Below are 21,631 nucleotides of genomic sequence, written 5' to 3' on the forward strand. Positions count from 1 at the left end.
TTTTGTCTCGGTGCACATGAGACGTTTTTCTGATATTCACTGTAATGAGGCCTATTATTTTAGGGAAAACATGATGCAAATTGCTCCTGGATTTCAGATTTTTTGCCATCCCATTCCAACTCGGAGACTCCAATCATTGCTCCTGCTTTCTCTGAATATCTGGTGGAACCAGTACTAACTTATGTGAGCAAACAGGCATAAGCACAAGTTTGGAACATATGCAGATCTGAAGCAGGGTGATAAATAAAAATGGAACACACCTACAAAAGGTTTATGCAGAGGACAGCAATAATTGTTGCATACGACTGGAAATGGGTGGTTGTGTCATGATCAAGCTAAGCAGCGCTGATCACTGGTACTTAAGGTTTGTAGGGTTCTTCATATGTATGATGTTGGACAGTATGAGAGGTGGAGAACAAGTTATTAATGGCGTGAGGACCAACTATAACATGGAAGAGAATGTGATTAGTAGACACTGCATATATGAAATACTGATGATTTCTTATCCTTTCGTCATAATATTTCAGACTTTTTGCAGAAGAAAAAAAACTAATAACATTGTCCATTTGGCTAATAATTGGACTTTGGTATACAAGCTTACTTTTCTTTGCTATAAAAAATAGGTTAGGTTTGTGTGAAGTTCTCTCTAAAAACTGCATATCTTCACCAAGTTTTAGATATATTGAAATGGTAATTTAGGGGCGTGGGCTGAAGCATGGGCTGGATATTCTGAAATTCACAGGAGATGACGTCCATTCAAAATAAACTGATAGCAAGCAAAAAAGGTAAACACAGGGATGGGGGAAAATATGGATCCGCTGTAACAAATCTATTACATAGGTTGAAGACTTAATTGTAATGTGAGAAACAGGGGGGTCTGCGAAATTACGTCTTTATTTGGAGCAGAGTTTGAAAACTGATGGAATTGTAAAACATGTGGAGAGGTGGGCTTAATCTCTGCTGTAATGTTACAAATTAATGAGGACAATCAAGGCTGCTCAAATACAATTAGGAAACAGAACATCAATTATGAGGATTCTTGATTTCAGGGAACAAGATAGATTACCTGTAAACCTAATGCAGATCTGCAAGTCAGCTGTCGAGACACCCTGAAAAGGCCCATCTGTGTCAACTGAAAGGTAATCAGATGACTACAGAGACATTATGGAAGATCTGTTGTATAAATCCTTCTTTTAAGGGTCGTCCCCAATATTCCAGATGCTGACACTAGTTTCTGCGTCCATTCTGTAGCAGGTTAAGATGGTCTTTGAGAGTCAACCCGGCCTTATACGGCACTTATTGGTGGCGGCTGGGAGTGTGGTATAGGCCTAGTGGCATCCTGGGACATGCAGTCCTAACTTCACATTCTCACTGGTTAGGAGCGCCCACTTTCTCACTAGCACTTACTGATGTGACGTATGAGAGGAAAGGTGAGAAACCACTGGTAGAGTCTCCCAAAATTGACATGAACTAACCTCACAAAAACACAATGGACACAAGACAACGACTGACTGGATCTAGTAATTAAACGAAGTTTCTGAAATGTCACTGGGTGCACATGCAAACCTCAGGCACGTCCTGCAATGTGGTGTTCCAGTACCCCCAGAAGTACCGCAGTAAAGGGGTTACTCCCCAGAGAATGCTTGTAGTCAGTGCCTCTAGAATGCAGTGTGGTCTGTTGGCATCAATAGAGTGCAGTGTTATGGGTGAGTTGTCTTACATTTAAGTGCAGTGCGGTGTGATTGTGGCCCTAGAAAGCTATAGTGTGGTACTGCAGTGTCTCCAGGCTGCATTGTGGTAGGCTGGATGCAATGAACATGTGTACAAACAATGATCACAGGGTTCAGTACAACCTGATGGGTTAGTTTACTTGGAATGCAGTACTTTTGAGCCTCTAAACTCCAGTAAAGTGTGGTGGATTGGTGTCTTAAGGTGCAGTGTGTTGGATAAGTGCCCCTGGAGTGCAGTGTAATGTGGCTGCTTATGGCTCCAAGATGTAATGATGTATTGTTTGTTAAGCTAGTACACACACGATATAATGCATTGCCAAGAGTTGGTGTACCTAGGCAGCAGTGCAGGTGGTTGGTTAACGCTCCTAGGATGCAGTGTAACGTGGTATGTTAGCATCCTTAGGATTCAGTCCACGTGGTTGGTTAGTGTTAGCGCAGTGCAGTGTAGTGGGTTAGCATCCTTTAAACGCAGCACAGCGTTATGAATTACTATCTGTAGTGCACACTGCAGTGGAATAGGCCAGTGCTTAATTTGTGCTTGTTGTTACCGGTGCGGAGATTCGGCATTTATTTTTGAGGGCCGGCGCTTATTTTTCTGCCTCAAGCATCTACTGCGAGCAAAAGACACATAGGGGAAAGACGGAGGAAGAGAAAAACGAAAAAGCGTCACAATGGGAGAGAGCAGAAAGCTGGAAGAGTGATCTGAAGGGCCAAGGGATGGCTGTGAATGGATTGAAGAGGCCTGAGATGGCTTCAGGATTACGCTGCCTCAGTATTCTGTGTTCTCACATTTAATTGCAGCAGCCGCATGTTGAAGAGGAGGGCTGTGGGCACCGGCACCTTTTTCTTTACAAATTAAGCACTGCAACAGGCCAGTGTTTCAAGGCAGCACTGCAGTGGATTATTATCAGGATCACTGGAATTATGGAGCACTGCAGAAGTTGTTTCTTTCTTTTTTTAACACATTTTTATTATTTTCAGTTTTCAAGAAAAAGCAGGTTCGTGCTACAATAACAGTGTAACATGGCGCCCTTACAATCAATACATGGTATATTGAAATATTTCACAGGAAATCGACAATAGCTAGGAACATTGAAAGAAATATTAGCAACCAGTATTCTATATCAATGTTTCAACAACAATGCTGTGACAATGTGGGACCTCTGCCGGCCCAATAGTTTCCACATCATTTTGGATATGCCGTACTTGCCACACAATCCATCATCTGTTGCATAATTTGCAAAGTTTAACTAAAAACATGTTTTGGCTGAAATGGAGTAGTAGTTTCCAAAGACGCTGCCACACATGTCGCCATACAGCCAGATATCCTTTGAAGACGATAACTTATCACCTTTCAGATACCGAATTAGGTGTTAAACTAACACTAAGGAGGTGAAACCTTTGCCCTAGAAGGGATTGCATGCGTTACTGTGTAGAAACCGAAACAACAGTGAAATATCACGGTCTCAAAATATGCACGATTATGCCGCATAATTTCACTTTTCTAGTCGCATCAATTAGGCAACTCTGCCACATATTGTAGTCCTCACAGTTTGGTCATTTCAGCAGTCCTGTTTATCACCCTTGGGGAGAAGGGGGCTGTAAGGTGGTTTAGTGTCCGAACGGTGTGGCACACAACCGTGTCATGTCGTATGTTAGCGGACATATTTTATGATACCACAAAGTAAAGCTCTTTCCGGTTAGATCACATTACCAGCAATGAGATCCAAATAACTGCGTATGAGTGTTTAATTTGTAAATCAAAACGTGCCGGTGCCGACAGCTCTCGTCTGAAACACGCGGCTGCTGCAATGAAATGTGCGAACACAGAATACTGAGGCGGCGTAATCCTGAAGCCATCTGGGGCCTCTCTAATCCGTTTACAGCCACTCCCTGCCCCTTCAGCTTTCTGCGTTCTCCTTTTGTGTCGCTTTTCGTTTTTCTCTTCCTCCGCCTTTCCCATATGTGCCTTTTGCTCGCAGTAAATGCTTGAGGCAGAAAAATAAGTTCCGGCCCTCCAAAATAAGAGCCAGTGCTCCGCACCGGAAACAAGCACAAATTAAGCACTGCGTATACCGAGGGGGTGGGTTACTAAATTAGAGTTGGAGCTTTCCAGCGTGGCTACATTACTGTAACCCAACTCACCAACACATAAATCCAAATATACTGTATAAGGCACTCGCGAATACACACCATTCTTGGTTTATTTCCAAATATTATCATATCAAAGGAATCCAAAATGTTCTTTGCACTATCTGGTAACAACTCATGCCATTGAGTGTGAGAGACTCACTTCATCAGGGTAAAAAATAACATAACTTAAATTCGCTGCATCATTTTGGAATGGTTGGATGAATGCGCTTGAGCCATTGGGTCACTGCCCCTGCATTTGCAGCAAGAGCTAAAGCTACTGTCGGACAAACCTGAAAACAGCTGATAAAACACGACTAACTAAATTATGCACAGTCAGCAAGGGCTAAGAACAAATCCTCGCGCCGCAGACTTCCTTTGTGTGACAAAAGCCCTTGACGCAACCGTTTCATGCTTGTGGTCTCTGAAAACAAACTGACTTCACCAGGGAGACTGGAAATGAAAAGGGCTGGTTTAGCCGGTGTACAGGTCATGAAGGTAGGATGTAAAACAGGAATATTTAGAGTTGGGTGGATTATGTCTCTATGAGAACTTAGTCAAAAGATAACCACATCCAAATTATGAAGATGTTGTTTTCACTTCTTTAGATTCAGATACTGAATAGCCCTCCAGGCAGGGCGTTTTATTCTTTTCCTGGCCTTGAGACTGTCACTGGTCTCTAGGAGGACTCCAAGTGAGTCAGTGTCTTTCGCTCTAGTGTCACTGAGCATCGTGTGCTCAGGTAAAGTTGAAAAGGGCTCAGCCCTACTTGGCTCTCTTGTAGCACAGTAGAGCAGATAAGAGTTCATCTAACAAATGGTTATGGGCTAGGACATCAGATACTAGAGGGAACAACCTACTAACACTTAAAGGTAAATATCCAACTAGGCCTGGGAAACAGTTAAATTATGCAGGTGTTACTCGAAAATTCATATTACTGTAATTTGCAGCAGGGAGAACATTGTCTGGAGAGAAAATGCCTTACAGAATCATTTTCTTCTCAGTTCAGATTCCTGTTGGTAGGCAATACCTGAGCTCTGCCCTTGAGTAAGAACAAGCCAAGCAAAAACCACATTTTGTGCTAAAGTGTAAATTCACATAATATCATGACATTTTGCAGATTCCCTCTTAACCACTTTCTTCATAGTAGAGGCATTAAAGGGGCAAAACAAGAACAGGTGGGAGAGGGGCTTGAGGGACAGTGTTGCACTGATAGCTGAGAACATGGGCAGTCCATTGGGGGCTTTCCGTTTGGGATGCCATAGAGGGTGCCCATCACGTAGCGCCCACTCATTAGCTGTGGGAGACATCTCATACCTATAGCATCTAGCGCCCACCGACAGTCAGTGTCCAGAGAGTAAATGCATATGCTGGTGACCGATCCAGTCATCACAAATCCTTGCACATACAACCCAGACATGAACGTAAATTGCTAAACTTCAGATTCCAAGAGGTTGGGTTTAGAGAACAGAGCGCTAGCAGAGCTGTCTCACCAAGCAAGCCTTGTTCACTATTTGGTCCCCTGCAGGCCTCGGACCCGGCTGGTTGGGTCCCAGAGAAAAATACTTTGCTAAGCAAATGTGCAGATATGATGATCTTAATAACTCTTTGAGGTCCATGTAGACCATGCCAATATATGGAATTCTGCATATTGAACCCAGAGCAATGTAGAGGTATGTGAGAGAACAAGGAACTCTATCATCTGCTCAGAGTTTGTAAGCAAAGTGGCTTATCCAGTTTAAGTCATGAAAGGCATTGATTAACCCCAGTAGTTTCGACCTCAGGATCACTCCTGGCACCGTCAAGAATAATTTAAAGAGATTCCCAAGGAGGCCTCACATGAGCATCCATACTCCTTTATGCAGCGATGATACTGTTGACTAGGTCCAGGCAAGCTAGCTCTCTCCACTATAGTGTTTGGCCAAATACTTATTAATTCCCACTTATACAATTTGACTGACTTTGTAACATTTCGTAAGCAGAACAGGGGCTATATCAGTATTAATAAAATACAGATACTGAGCATCAAAGCAAACAAGAGGATTCAAGTAACCCTAGCGGGCAAAGGGGACACAACGCATAAAAAAAACTTCTAGAGCATTGCTGCCTCTAAGAACTACCAATACTAACACTGTGTCTCAGACCAACATTGTATGTAGGTACCCAAGGATCGCAAGCAACGTTCACGCAACAGAGCTCCATCAAAGCTAGATTGTACTTCAATTTACTGAAATAATATCCTACTCAAAGCAAGATGGAACTGGTTCACCAAGCAGGACTTGCCCACTTTGGAGTGCATGGCCGACCTATGTATCCTGACTGCTTGGATTCCTGCTTAGAAATTAAAGATTAGGCTGGACATACATACCTCAAATACTAGTGTTTTGGTTCTTTCTCATCAAATAAGTTCAAACCGCGGGTCTTCGTTAACGCATCCTCATGACAGGTCAACAAACAAATTCAGGAACGTTCTGACCATAAGGGTTGTCCACCACATATTCTTCTCCATACGGTATGACATATGGGAATACTCTCCAATTCCAGGCCTACGCCTGTCCTTGTGAAGTCACAGGAACATAGAGCTCATACAAAGCTTAATGCAAATTCAGAGAGTGTCTTCAGAAGTCCAACCATAACCAAATCATGCGTTTAGAAGTGTTGGTATATATCCAGAGGTATGGGCACTGGCAGTACAACCACCATACAGGTCAGGCGGCTGACTAATCCATTTAAAAGGCTTCTCCTTAAGTTTATCTTTGAGGGAAAAAAATGACGTGGATGTCTAAGAGGGACAACATTAACATGCCGGATACTGGCCCAAACATCCCAAGAGGTTATTTTTCCAAACACTGGGCAGATCTTTCTAGCTCTACTCATGCCCACAGCAAGGTGTTGAAAGGGAACCCAACTGTAACGAGGGTGGTAAGTGCCCTGTTATTGACAAGCATCATCTATATGTATTAAATGCCACAAATCAGACAAAAAACACAACACACAGAAAACAAGTTCTCAGAAGATGAAAGCAGGGGCAGTACCAGATCAGTGACACAATTTAGGAGGAAAAATCAGGAAATGTCTTTGGCGGTTTCATTGGGCCCTTCTTTTTGTATCACAGTGATCCCCCGTGAGCATGGTGAAGGGGGAATTGACGCCCCACTTTGGTGACGTGCTAAACACCAGTCTAGAACTTTTATACAAAGAGACGATGCAGCGCAACCAAGGGAGTCGAGGAGTAAGACCAACAAGACTAACGGGCACTAAGGGAACCAGGGGCCAGATGTATCAACGGGTTTTGCCCATTCTGTGTCTATGGGAAAGTGTGTTCGTACATATGGCCCCAAATCCCTTAAAAAGCCCAAAATAGAGGAAGGTTGGCTCAGTGCACTTTGCAATACATTACATCTGATCAGACGTAGAGTAACTCCAATATTTACAAGCTTAAGATACTAGTGACATTCCCTGATGTTACATCACATAGAGAGGTCTACTAGGGCTCTGCACTGAGAAGGTATGTAAGGTTCTGGCTTGACTGCCCGAGCAATGGATCCGACTGCGACTCCTCCCAGAAGCCATGCTGCCATCCTGCACAGAATAGTTTACTTAAAAACATGTTAAGTGTCTCTTTAAAGGGTATCAATTAGGGGAAAAATGCAACACAGGCCAAAAAATCTTGTAGATATTGATTGAAGATATACATTATTGCAGATGTAAGTGGCAAGACACCAATCTCTCTCCGGCAACAGGACAAAGGAAAGGGACACACAAAGACATCCAGATGTAGATCCAAAAAATGTTTAAAGTGTAAGGAACAAAAGTCAGAAACAATAATAAAAACAAAAGGGAAAGTAAAGAAAAATAAGGGAACTGCCGAGTTGTGATGCATTCATCACTCACATTCTTGTGTATATCAAATAGGAACCTACATCACAAGAAAAAAATCTTCAGCTTAGATTGGGAACCTCAGGCTGAGTTCCCTGAAAAAGACACCATCTTGGTAAGGGCAGATCATGAGGCATGTCCACGCCCCTTTTAAGTAACTCATGACATCAGCTGAACGTATGTAAAGGTAACCAAGTTTGACATCCTTTGTGCAGGGCAACCCTGCAGTATCATTGCAGCCCATCCTGTCTGACGATGCTCATTGGTCACAAAGGACCGCTCCCAATGACCGCGACTGCAGAAATGCCACCACTGTCCAGGCCGTGAGCACAGCGTCCTAAAACACACACTGCCTGATTGCCATGTACGCATACTGAGTTCTTTATATCCACAGGTTCTGGTATGCTCTTGGCATGGATGAAACAGTACTACAGGTTTTAATTAATTTCAAATGTGTTGCATTTAAAAGATGAAATGTATATATTTACAAAGATACAACAATAACAAGCTCTGACAAAGTCAATATTTTAAGCTTTTGTGTAAGTGCCTGAGCCAAATAGGTTTCTGACAAATGTCATCATCTACCTCTGTAAAGGAGGAACATATTGGAATGAGTTATCCACCTTTGAAGAGGTACGGACACTTAACGATTTTAACCTTGCCTCCAGCAAGGCCTATACCCCGCTTGATCAGGTTTCTTGAAATCAATACTGCTGATTTTCTGTACCTCTGGGGTTAGTGATTACAAAGAGGTCTGCTGTTAACTTCTTATGCTGACCCCAGGCAGCAGAGACCGCTGCAAAGTTTCACAGTTTATCCTTGGCTGGTCTTTAAAGCACTTGTACACAGGAACAGAATCCACCCATTGGTGGAAAACAAACAGGGGACAAACCATATGATAAAAATAATATATATTTATTAAAAATAGTTTTTGGTGATTGATTTTAATACAGAGTGTACAGAAACACAGCTCCAATAAAATATAACGTACTTTACCTTCAGATTTTAAAGGTATGTTCACATCAGTGGATTTAGGTAAAATTTAAAACTAATTAGCCATGTCTACAGACATCCTGCACGCCTTGTCACCCATTACCTAGGACTACGTTACAAATAACTGTATTGACATGGGGCAAACTAATGCAGGAGTTTTCAGTTTAAAAAATAAATACTCCATGTTGGTTTAGGGATTGAGTTATTGAGGGGGCTTGAAGTCCCCTTTTAATATATCCATTTGATGTCTGTAATTACATTATCATGTCCGCCACTGAAGGCACAAAGTGAATTAAGATGTTTTACGTCTGTGTGGGCGTTGAACCCCAATAATTAAGGGAACCCCAATAATTTCAGACACCACATAATTTACTTTGATGATTCAGCACCACATCGCCAGTTACCACCCTCTTTCCTTTGCCCCATCAAATTAGCAGGGTATAACAAATCTGATTAAACAGTGAATGGAACCACTCAATAAGTGAGTTCAAGATCAGAAATAAGTTTAAGGGATTTATTACAGAAACTCTGGTTAGGTATTACAGAAAGTAAGTGGAAAATGTTATAAAGGCTCAGTTACATAAATAACATTTTTTAAAAATCAGCATTAGAAATATTAATCCTAGTAAAATCCATTCCCTTAGTTTAGAAGTCATAATCCTAAAGAGTTCTAACAGCACTCTATGAATGGAAAATCCCAATAAGAGTGGACAGTTTCAGGAGTAAAATGAGAAGTTTCCCATGATCCTTCAAAAGCTAGGGTTTTCGCACACAATTTATGGTTAACAATCATCAACACTACAGATGCAGCATGGTATGATCATGGTTAGCTCACTTTGGGCAAACAGAATAATCAACATCACAAACATTAAATCTTAATACTAACCTACTTCTTATGTTACGGTAAATCTCCCTCGCTCCGTCAGCAAAGGTAGACCGGAGATGCAGTAGTACTGTGCGAAACATGTTCTAGGCAAACTCATTTACTAATCAAGCCTTTAGGCGGCCCACACCGGAACTTCCAGCAGAAGTCCTTCAAAATGATACATTGGGAACACGAAGAAAGTTTAATTCACAACATACTCTTTCTTACAGTACAACATTTACGTCATACTAGCTAGGGCCAGTGGAAACAGTGAGGAGTAAGGTATCAGCGGGTCTCCGATTGGGAGGGAAAAAGAGAAGGAGGAAGATAAACAAGAAAGCAGAAACCAGCATCCATTTTTAATAAAATGATGCCTCAATCAAAAATATGGCGTAACTCAATTACGGTTTTAAACACTTATGAACTAAATGTACTTATTACGTGCAATATAAGCATTGCACCTGTTACAACTACATGCAACTTAAAAATTAGGAATTCCCCCAAATAACTTGTTGTGCAAAATTTGCACATTATAAAAAAAAAAAAAAAAAAAAAAAAAAAAAAAAAACTTTCACAACCTCTCCTATTTAATATTTATATAATTACTAAAACACTGATTCATCTTTATAAATCAGCCAATTAGTAAACGTCTTCAACTTTTTACGTAATATATTCACTCTCCTCCATCATCTTAATCATTTAAAAACGTTATTCTTGTACTCATCCAACTCCAAGACAACAGATCGTAGTCTTATTTTTGAGTTGACTCTATAACTTCCCTTAGGCCTGTTATTAATCATACAGTCTAACAATTTAAACAAAACAAATACAACTGCTGCATAAATCATTAGAATTACCACAGATGCAAGTATTGAGTTTAAAAGACCTCCACCAATATTACCGAGCCATTCACCTATTCCTTCAAAAAAAAAAAAAATTCTACTCTTACCCGAGCACAGTTGCTATAGCCTCTCATACTCCTGGTTCTTCCTTAATTTTAGAAGTCATATAGTCATGATAGCAATAAAAGAACCAATGGCTCCACTATGTTCAGGTATGTATGTACAACACCATTCAGTCTTAATAACTCAGTTGACGTCTGTTTCCTTTGCCAAAAGAATATCTAAAGCAAGATGATTCTGAACAGTTATCGCTCTAATTGCAAACATTTCCTCATTTACCAGCTTCAAAGATCTTGCTTATCTAAAGCAAGCCTATCCACTAAGGTGGACAATCCTCTTATCCTTATAATAGTCACCACCACTACCAAACAAGGAAAATTAGCCCCAAAACTATCTAATATTATTTGTCTATAGCTCCATCTGACTTTTTTGAGTCGAATTCATTTTCTAATCCACCCACATAATAAACTTTAGTAAAAACTAAAGCCAAATAACATGAACCTTTACATGCTTAAACAGATCTGGGAGCCAGGTGGGATGGAGATTCCTCCTACAGAACTCTACTATATAGCGGCACACTTACAGCATGCAGTCCACTGGCTAGACATGGCACACAACTAGGAAAATAGTCTCTTGAAGGAATCACACGGTAGCCAAATTCCCCCTACACTGCTTATGTGTGGAGCACCTGTGCCAACATATACACCAGTCCTTGCATGTCAGGTGTGCCGGGTATGAGACCGTGCGGACACAAAGGTATTGAGTCGAGCCCCATACGCGCAAGATATGCCAATTTGGCAAATTAAACCACTTGTAAAAATGGTTGAGGTATTGTCAGAACAGAAATGAAAGAACAGAGGCTGTCAAATTCTGGGAGACATATCTTGGAGGCCAATTTATTATGCAGGAGGTTGCAATAGAGTCCTTCATGCTGGATACAGGACAGTATTTACAGTATGCAAAGATATCCACAACAACGTGGGAGATATGGCCCTGTTTCCCATGGGAACCACCACCCTCGCAGACACTGACAACACTCTTCACAATGGCAGGATGCCGTAGACCAGGGGTCTTCAAACCGGGGGAGGGCCGTATTAGGTGGGCCTCAAGTGATCCTACAGGGGGAGCCAGGCTCTGTCTAAAAGAAGCACTGCGCAAATAATAGGGCTTTGTTTTAAGGTAACAAAAAATGAGTAGCAGTAAAATGCTCTGCAATGGGCCATCATTAACCTGTATTGTCTTTTATAATCAAGCTGGAAGTATGTGTCAAAAGGGAAGGGACTCCAAATACTTTGTAAAACCCCCATCCCTACTTTCCTCATTATTAATTCCTGCCTGACCAGAAAACCCGGGGGAGGGCCTCGAGGCACCTTTGCTGAGCCGAGGAGGTCACGCCCATAGGAGCTGTGACCTCCTCAGCCCAGCAAAGTTCAGCTCAGGCAGCCAGGAGTCTGAGCAAATCGTGCATGTCTCACTCCTGGCTGTCTGAGCTGAAAATGAAGAGTGTCTGTCAGGCTGGCCTTTGTTCAGCCTGACAGACACTCTTCATGGGGGGCAAAAGGTGGGGGGGGGGCGTGGCACCTCCGCCCTAAAGGACGGGCCGCCACTGAGTAATACCCTACCGCAATTATGTGGTGGCGAACACTGTGTTCACCAATAGTGGGCAATGCTAGCATTACGTAATGGAAAAGAAAACATTTTCAAAATGGACTCAGGCTGTCGTTGATTTCCTTAATAGTTCACCAAAAACAGTAGTTTAGTCCATCTGACTTCTGAGCCCTCAGCCATTTGTGTGCCTTTACAGCCTAGGGACAAATGGCAAGTTGAAGCCAGCCTACCTACGTACAGGGAACGGTTGATACCCTATCTCAACTGGGACAGGAGGTGTGGTGTTTGTTAATGCAATTTAGTGCGCTCAGTCATGGAGTGAATTACCTCCTCAGAGCCTGGCTTGTGTGTTGACTGTTATTCTCTTCGTGCCAGGCATCTAGGACCTATGGTCTTTGACCCAAACATTATGATGACCTATAAATTCTGCTTCGCATAGCAACTCATAACAATGAAATGCTTATGTAAATTGTATTATTTGCGTTTTTAATGTTTACTATAGTTTACCCATGTTAAGTGTTTACATAACAAATGCACAGCGCAATTATTCACTAGTCTATTTTGTTTTAATGCTGGCATTATATGCGAGATACAAATAAGATATTGTGCCCATGAGCCTTATTCGTGCCAGAATTTTGGATTTATTGAACTTCACGCATCGCAATAACAAGAATACGTGCGTCATGCAACTGCATCCGAGTGCCTAGTACATATGGGTCCCAATGCTTTGTCTTCCTGCGCAACTTGGTGACCTGTTGAAAATACACTTTTATTTCAGTATAATTACACGCATTCACCAACCCTACTCACTAGGTGCAACATTTTTTGTAAAAATTTGAGAAATACTACTAGTACGTATTAGCACCAAGGCTGCCCCTGTGGTGAAACGACATGGGGGTATTCAGCAGCACTTCAGTGAGCTACATAAAAACAAAAGGGACATTATGTATATGCAGCCACAGGCAGTGCAGCGTGCTCAGAGTGCAGGAAGCCCAGCACCTGCATAAGTTGCATGCAAATACAAGCATTTGCAATGCAACGGGTCTCCCGTTTGCTCGCATTAGAGCTATTAGCGTTGTAAACTCCTAATCGGACTTTTCTTGCCACATAAACTAATAATGAAAAGTAAAACAGTTTCACATATGTGAGCCATTGGTCGCCATGAGCGTGAAGGAGACACAGAAAAGGAAACAGAAGTTTGCTTGCAGTGAAACTTATTGGCAAAAGTGCAATTATCCATGTTACCGGCAAAAGTGCAGTTATCTGTCTAACAGAGTCAATGTCATGCAAATCGATTGACTTCTGCCCAGCGAGATCGCGGTGTTCAGGAAATGAAAAGATAAAGTAGTCCAGAAACCAGCTGAAAACACAGAGCCTCGTATGTTTTCAGTAGTTTACTGGTGCGCTCGAGGAGGGCTAAACACCAGAAAAGACATATGCATGCCTTTCACAAATGGAATCAATTGATTTTTAAAAGGCAAGCCCACAAACCAACAAAGCGACGGGCGTCACATGGGCATTGTTAGAAGCCCACAGAGATTACAACATGGTCCAGAGCGCTTGCGCGCACTCGACCCTAAAAAAAAGTGAAGGAAGGTCTGGACTGGAAAAGCCCTTTTGTACTAGTTCATGTGCACTGTGTGTAAAGGTAAAAGTTAACTTTGTATGTACTGTGTGCGGTGACAAAAATGTTATCTTCTTAATTAATGGCAGCCACAGATGGAAGCTAAGTGCATACTATGTATTGCCAACGAGGACACTCCATATGCACTGCCTGTTGAGAGTGTTGAAGGAGCCCGCCAACGATATCCTAGGTGCAGTGTATGTAATGACAGAAACTGTAGTCGTTTGAAATGTCAGTCACGAAGTCCTTTAGCGGCACTCCATGTACACTATAGTTTTTTGTTTTTTTTAAAGTACACTTTGTGTGTAATGTCGGAAGTTATAAGAAGTGGCTTTTTGAAGTTACACCATCACCAAGCTATTCAGATGCACTTCATGTGTACGGACTTGCAAAAGTGCAAGGTGTCTTTCAGCTGCATTCTATGTGCACTGGGTAAAGATAAAAAAAACAGAACAACTTTGTATGTAATCTGTGCACCCAACCACAGATAGAGCATCCTCATACATCAATAAATAAGTAAGTCTGTGAGATACTCAGCATTGTTATGTCAAAGATTGTTAGGAAGTTCTGTGCTTATACTGACTGAATAAGCAGCTACCTACATCATTATCATATGAAATCTCTATATTAATGTCATAATTACACTTTCACAATTGCCTTATTAACCTTCTTACTTTCTCAATTTTTCTTGACATTGCACCATTTGCCCGTTCTTTCTTAAAAATATTTTCAGGGGGAGAACCCCCTTGGATCCCTGGTTAATTCACCATGCTCGCTCGCCACAGGTCTCTCATCCAGAACTTTTACGCCCCACCGCTTTCAAATGTCACCAGCCACCACTGGAGGGACGAGAAATTAGAGAACGGTTTAGTTGCATGGGTGCTGATGCTGACCGAGTTGCGCGAATTGACAGTTATGAGTGCAGAAACAGGAGGAGCGGGGTGGGTGGAAACGATCAGTAGCGCTGTGAAGGGCGTAGGGAGGATGGAGAGGTGGAGTGACCATTCTAGAATACCAGTCAGTGACTATTCTAGAATACCAGTCAAACCTTGCTTCAGACCAAGAATAGGAAGGGACGATACAAGGGAGGGGGGGGGGGGGGGGGGACAGGTTTGTTAAGTTCTCAGCTAAAGGGAGGCAGACCAGAGGGTCTATAGTTGATCTTTGAGGTGAAACTTAAATCCAATCTATGACTTATTAGACATAATGATCGCTCACAATTGAGATGTGGATGCAGAAGAATATGAGCAACGTAGGGGGAGGGAAGGAGATGGGGAATTGTTATCAAGCAATGTACCACTGCAAAATGTGTGTAAGCACTGCAACACCGGAGTCATGATACAGTGTTTAAATACAGCGAAAAGCAATAAACAGTTTCCAAAAAAAATAAACACACAGAACACTTCATAGACAGCCTTCAATGCTCCATATTCCTACCCAAGGAAGTAACCATCAAAGAACAATGTCAATTCAGCCATTTGTAAATGAATTTCATTAAAGTCCAGTCTTGGTTTTGTGCACAATTTGGTTACCTCCTGGCAATCATGATCCAAATCATCATCCGATTCACTTCCCCTGGCTTCATAAGTTTTGTCTGGAATTAGAAGCAATGTTGCTGGATTCTGGGCATTACTTCACTGAATGTCTATGTTCTCTGCTGCAAGTATAATCTGCCCATAACAAGTCAGCCTACTAGTTGTCATGTGCTGAGTACTTATCCTTGTTAAAAGGATCTGAACTGAATGTGGGACAGACAATCTAGGTGTGGCCCATTGCAATTCCTTCACTTTGTTCAATTGCCAGGCAAACACCTGTGAGGTGGGAAAAGCAACGTGCTAGACAATAAAATAGCTTGGTAGGCTGTGCACCTGCTGCAGAATTCTGCACTCAGCACTCGGTGATAAACGACAAATCACATTTCTTGTTGTCACATAATTTCAATGCAACTAGTTCAACTGTGATATGTGCTTTTACAATGAACGTGCAATTAGTATTTGCATTTTGGGTGCATTTCTGATCTTGTATAAGAAATTCCATCGAGAGTATTGATAATCTTCCAGTACCTTACCCTCCCATTGCTTTCCCAGCCTCAACCGTGTTAAACACTGAACTACTTCAAATTTAAATGGGAAGACTTTGTTTTTAATGTGCCTTTTAAACTCCTTGTGCATCAAACTTAATACATTTCTAACTTCATTTTAACTAAGCGCCCCCTATTGTACAGTCTAAAGGTCTAAATTGAAAAACACTCAGCATTTCATCTTCTCAAAGTACATAACACGAACACCTTTGTGCACTGTAATAACAATACATGTTATGAAGTGTTATGTGATATTTCATCTTGTATTGTGTTCTAAATTGATTCCCAGAATTACATCACCCGCAAGTTTCTGCACCTGTGATTGATTACAAATACGTTTCTTGCAAGATGGATAAGCTTGCAAGAAGGGGATGCTTTTGAGTAAGAGAGCGGCAATGGAATGGTAGTTCATATTATGTGAACTTGTACAGTGCATGTTCACCACTTTGGGTGTCTTGGCGTTGAATAACATATGTTTCAGGTTTAATTAAAAATTATTTATACTTCAGAGTCCCTTATTAGTCAACCATATAAAATTCACAGTAATAGAAACAAACCTCCAAAAATTAAACAGAGCAATCCTTGGTTATTAAAATATTGATAAAAATACTCTTAAAATGTTAAACACTATAAAACATATATTTGTTCACTGGGCGGATAAGTGATAGGTTACTTGAATTCATAATGTGCAGTAACAATAACGTGCTTAATTAAAGGAAGTAAAAAATGCTCAACATTCCCCCCTAAAAGGTAATATATGTTTATGGCAACACAACAATATGATTAACGGAGTGTTGAAACTTTTCAGACACTCAACCCAGGATGCTTATTTTCTGGTCCAGGGAGGACCTGGCCTGGCAGTTCGGGCTGGACTGTTCCCAGGGAGAGCAGGGTCAAGACTGATTTGCCTATTGGTGGGTCCAAACTGGGGTGCCATGGTGAGTAAAAGAACGATGGATTTAGCCCAGATCTGTGACCCTGGATTTAAAATTTTACAGAGTTTCCGCCCATCACTTTTTTGTGTTGCATTTTCGGCCTAAGTGGGGAGGGTATGCCCAGACGTGAGGGGTGATATTCTGAAACCGGTCCCAGGATGCTTTTTTTCTGGTCCAGGGAGGACCTGATCTGGTAGTTCGGGCTGGAATGTTTCCATAGGGAGCTGGGTCATGACTGATTTGCATGTGGGTGGGTCCAAACTGGGGTGGCATGGTGAGTAAAAGAACGATGGATTTAACCCAGATCTGTGACTGGGGGGGGGGGGGATGATAGTTTAACAAAGGTCAGCACTCCGTCTGTCATTTGTGTTGCATGTTCACCCTAAGTGAAAAAGGTATGCCCAGATGTGGGTCCAGTGCTAACTACACCACCGATTTCAAGCGAGCCTGGCTGATGAAGGGTGATATCCCAAAACCGGTCCCAGGATGCTTGTTTTCCGTTCCAGGGAGGACCTGGCCTGGCAGTTCGGGCTGGACTGTTCCATGGGGAGCAGGGTCAAGGCTGATTTGCATATGGCTGGGTACAAACTGGAATGCCGTTGCGAGCAATGTAATGATGGATTAAACCCAGATCTGTGACAGGGGTTCAATGTTTGACAGAGTTCAATATTCTGTCCATCATCTTTTTTGTGTAACATATGTTTATGGTTAACCAGCTCAACAGTACTCATCATAATCAACCTGCGGAGGATGAAGGCTTTGTGGGCCAACAAGGAATCAAGTATGTAGCTATGAGTTCAACCATAACAGCAGAACTGTATACATAGCGCACTGACCCATCAGACCCTCTCTACAAAAGTACAAGAGGTCGCCGGGGATCCAAAGATGGGATCCACTGCTACTCACTCCACAGGTTAGCCACGTTGAATCTAATACATGCTCAGCTAGCTACCTGTGCATCTTCCCTCCTAACCCCTAAAGTTTTTTTTTTTGAGGGAGTGAGTCACCAAATTGAGGTTGGAAACATCTTTGACTAATTGAAAGTACAAATTGAACCCGCTCTTCGGAGATCACAGTTCTTCAGGCTGCTACACTACTCAGTGCTTAATTTGTGCAGGTGTGAGACATCAGACCGAGTTTGAGGGGGGTAGGACTTCCTTTTATTCATCAGACAGACTGACAGAGCCAGGGAGAGGAAGTCAGATAGGAAAATGGTGATAAAGGGAGAAAGCAGGTTGAAAAAGATCTTGGAAGAAGGAGACAAAAAATGTGGGGTGATGGAAGACAGTAGCATGAAGTAGAATCAGGACTAGGAATCCTCAGCAATCAGTAACCAGAATTTTGCAGCGGGCACCCATAAATACTGTGGGCCCCTGCACTTCCTTATTTTACAAATTAAGCAGTGGCTATAGCACTACGTAGACCTACAAGAGCGCTTTGACCACCAAGGTTCTATTTCAGATTCGTGAACCCAAGTCACAACACTGCAGCAGAAGGTGAGAAATGTGCCCCACCTCCCACACTCAAGAATGTCAAACCTTGCCAGAATGTCTACCCCAGCCCCTGATGTGTAACAGCCTACAGCAGTGGTTCCCAACCTGTGGTCCGGGGACCCCTGGGGGTCCGCAAAGCCTCTTCAGGGGGTCCGCGTCAGCTAGAAAAATAAATAATATTAACAGGTTAGGTCCCCAGCTTTCAGTAATGACTCAGTGGGGGGTCCCCGGATTCCAATAAAGATTCAGTGGGGTCCCCGTGCTCCAGCAATGATAAAGTGAGGGGCCACAGAAGTCAAAAGGTTGGGAACAACTGGCCTACAGTATTCTCTTACATGGACTGGTCGAGAAAATCTTCATCCGCTGCTCTGATATCTTGTATGCTTACAGACAATTTTGCAATTTATTTACTTATAATGTCTCAAACCCATAGGTCGAGAAGCCAGTGTGGTTGGAAGTAAAGTTCTGGGGTCTCCAATTAGGGCAAGATGAAGTAACAACAACAACAACAACATGCTCATAATGTTCAAAATGGATGTGAACTCGTGGTGTAACTATAGATGGGTGAATTAAGCAAGGCTCGAGATGAATTTCCTGCTCGGGCCCGGCCCTTCTCCTATGGGGCTGCGGAGCCATAGTAGAGCCGAGCATCCCTGCCACTGCTCATTCCACGTAATAATGTAGTTTTTGGAAGAAAAAACCGGCCTTCGGAGGACAGCTGGAAATTATATTTTGAAAGGATAAAATATAATACAGTGCTGATCTGCTTGAACATTTTTTCACTGACATTTGAGTTTAAATGTTGAAGGTGTTAGTGAACGCCTTAGTGCTCCAAAGCCTTGTCAGGGGTTTAAGCGCTTTATAAATTAATATGCAGTCCAATTCTTGCAGTTCAGATGCACTTAATACGTGTCCTACCGATGGAGTGGCGCCTAAGAGCAAACTTTGTGGGATCTCTTAGGTTTGCCAATCCACTACATTTTGTTAATCTGTTTAATTATTTCCATTTGGCAGGTGACACCGTCTGAAACAGTTTAATTGGTAGCTTTAGTGGATGCTGCCGCTGTTATCATAAAAACAGAGTGCCTTGACCTTACACGTGCTTTTGTACAATGGAGAGGATCTCAGATATACCCTCGATGCAGTTTGCTCCTGCGTTACAACTACTATGTTTTTACAGTTTTATAAAGTGCCAACTTGCCCCAAGGAGTTTACATTACACAGGGTAACATTCATTTTTTAGATTACCGGATTTGCCCAGAATCACGGGATGTTGGGTTGGCGCCGGGACTCGAACCTACCCAGTAATAAAGTCGGCCGCTCTGACAGTGTAAAATGGCCCACATCTCCTCCCCTCGTCATGGTCTTTTGTGAATTAGCCCCTCTTTGTACCGAATAACGTAAAAAGCTGTGCCTAAGACTCCCCGTACAGCGTCAGAGTGGAGGAACTAGTAACTAGTGCATTTTACAAGACGCGTTTACTTATCTAACTCCTTGTGTAAACATAGATCTTCATTCACACAAGGTATGTGTTGACGTTCAACCAGAGGGACCGAAGTGTATATACAGTGAACGAACTGCGAAATGAGTTATCAGGAAACCTGTGCTTAAATCCCGGTTTATCCCTGTGCCAAATGCGTGATCTTATGCAAACCGGTTTAAGTCACTGAGCCTCGTTTTCCCTAACTGTCCAATTGAGGGCACCTCTAAGTAAATCGGGTCAGAAAGTGCATAATACAAACCCTCACTCAGATATTACGTCACTAAGTTCAATATTTGATCCCCGTATGAGAGGACTATTGGCCATGTGCACTGCAAACATTATAAACCGTCGGAACTCACTCGTGGAAACGTCACTGGGCGGGGCAGAGAAGTTCATGGATATTGATAAATTCAAGTTTAGAAAGTATTACTTTAAAAACGTCGATGAATGTATTGATATAATCTCATATGTATTCCTTTGAAACATGTTAAAAAGCTATTTTGGTGTTTCCATTTTTTTAGTGGTTTGGCTCTCTATGCATCGCCTGGCTCGCTAAACTCCATGGGGCGATGGGGGTTTCATTCACCCCTCTGTGTGATTAATATTAGGTTTACTTCTCTCAGCTCTTTGGGATTTTGTTCTGCACAACGGGGTAGAAATTTGGGTGATGATTACAGGCCTAATGCTGGTTTTGGACCTCAGTGCTAATGTGTCTTTCTTCAGGTTTGAGGTGTATCCGGGTTGAGTTGTGGGGGGGATCCTTACGACTGTATAACTCGTGCAGAGGGTTATATACATTATATTTACACATACATATGTGGCAGCTTTTTGCTTTGAGCGTATGGTTACACAAGGCTTGCTAAGGCACTGTCTGCCTAGTGGTGTTCTGTGGTACATGATGTAGGCTAGGAGCACAACGCCCCCCCCCCCCCCCCCCAAAAAAAAAAAAAAAAACACGCCCCAGTGCCGATAAAGCGCTCCCAAGTTTTCCAGGTCCTTGGCTTAATGGTTCAAAAATGGCAATATGTTTGGTTACATTCATGGCTTGCCGGCATAGTACAAACAGGACAACAACGTCCCAGAATACAGAGAAAAACAACATTAATGAGAAACCCGCATTAGCGCTGGAAACTTGGAAAATCTGCTGGAAAGGGGTCTCCGTTTACCTTTTCCACCGATAAAGACACCATAAGACCCACGTGATAAAGTAGTTGCTCCCTGAACCTTACCAGGTCCTGCGCCCCCCGGAAGGTGGCGTCCAGCAGCATGAGCTTCCAGGGCTCGCAGATGGTGTCCGGCAGCGGGGTGTAGACGTAGTAGGAGGCCAGGGCCATGCAGGCGGCCAGCACCGCGTGGACGGTCTTCATCCTGGGAGCGCAGCGCTAGCCTGACGGGCTTCAAGGAGCTTCTCAGGCGCTGCGGTACAGGAGGCACCTCGCGATGTCCGCAAGCCTTCCAGGGAATGCCTAAGCCGATGTCAGCTGCAGGGTCAGCACCCGGCTCCGGAGCTTCATTCAAGGTTTCCTGGCTCCGCTGGCCAATGGGAAGCGCAGGGGGAGGATGTCCGGGTGGCGTCGCTTCACCACCCCCCACCCTTCCCTGGGGTGCCCTTGCAGCCACCACAGAGGACCGCAACAATGAGCATCGCAGCATCTGTTCACAGCGCCGCCTCCTGGCCGCGGGCCTCAGTGCAGGCAAAAATGCAAACCAGAATTCAACGTCATTTAACCCCTCCGCTGCCAGGCCTTTTCCCCCTCAGGTGGCAGGCCTGTTTTTTGGGCTATTTGGGGCAGTTGTGCTTGGGCCCTCATAACTTTTTGTCCACATAAGCGACCCACGTCAAATTTGCGTCCTTTTTTTCCCTAACATCCTAGGGATTCTAGAGGTACCCAGAGTTTGTGGGTTCCCC

The 21,631-nt window shown here is 42.9% G+C and overlaps 1 protein-coding gene across 1 annotated transcript in view; it reads right to left on the reverse strand.

Moving 5' to 3' along the window:
- The window catches only part of NCEH1 (neutral cholesterol ester hydrolase 1), a 65,054-nt gene extending 43,660 nt beyond the window's left edge, over positions 1-21,394 (reverse strand). Inside the window, exon 1 of the mRNA XM_069213043.1 lies at positions 20,952-21,394. Coding sequence (XP_069069144.1) covers positions 20,952-21,089 — 138 coding nt within the window. The 5' untranslated portion in view covers positions 21,090-21,394. The remainder of the gene's footprint in view (positions 1-20,951) is intronic.
- Between the last annotated feature and the right edge of the window lie 237 nt (positions 21,395-21,631).

This window comes from Pleurodeles waltl, chromosome 11 (assembly GCF_031143425.1).
Source record: "Pleurodeles waltl isolate 20211129_DDA chromosome 11, aPleWal1.hap1.20221129, whole genome shotgun sequence".
NCBI lineage: Eukaryota > Metazoa > Chordata > Amphibia > Caudata > Salamandridae > Pleurodeles > Pleurodeles waltl.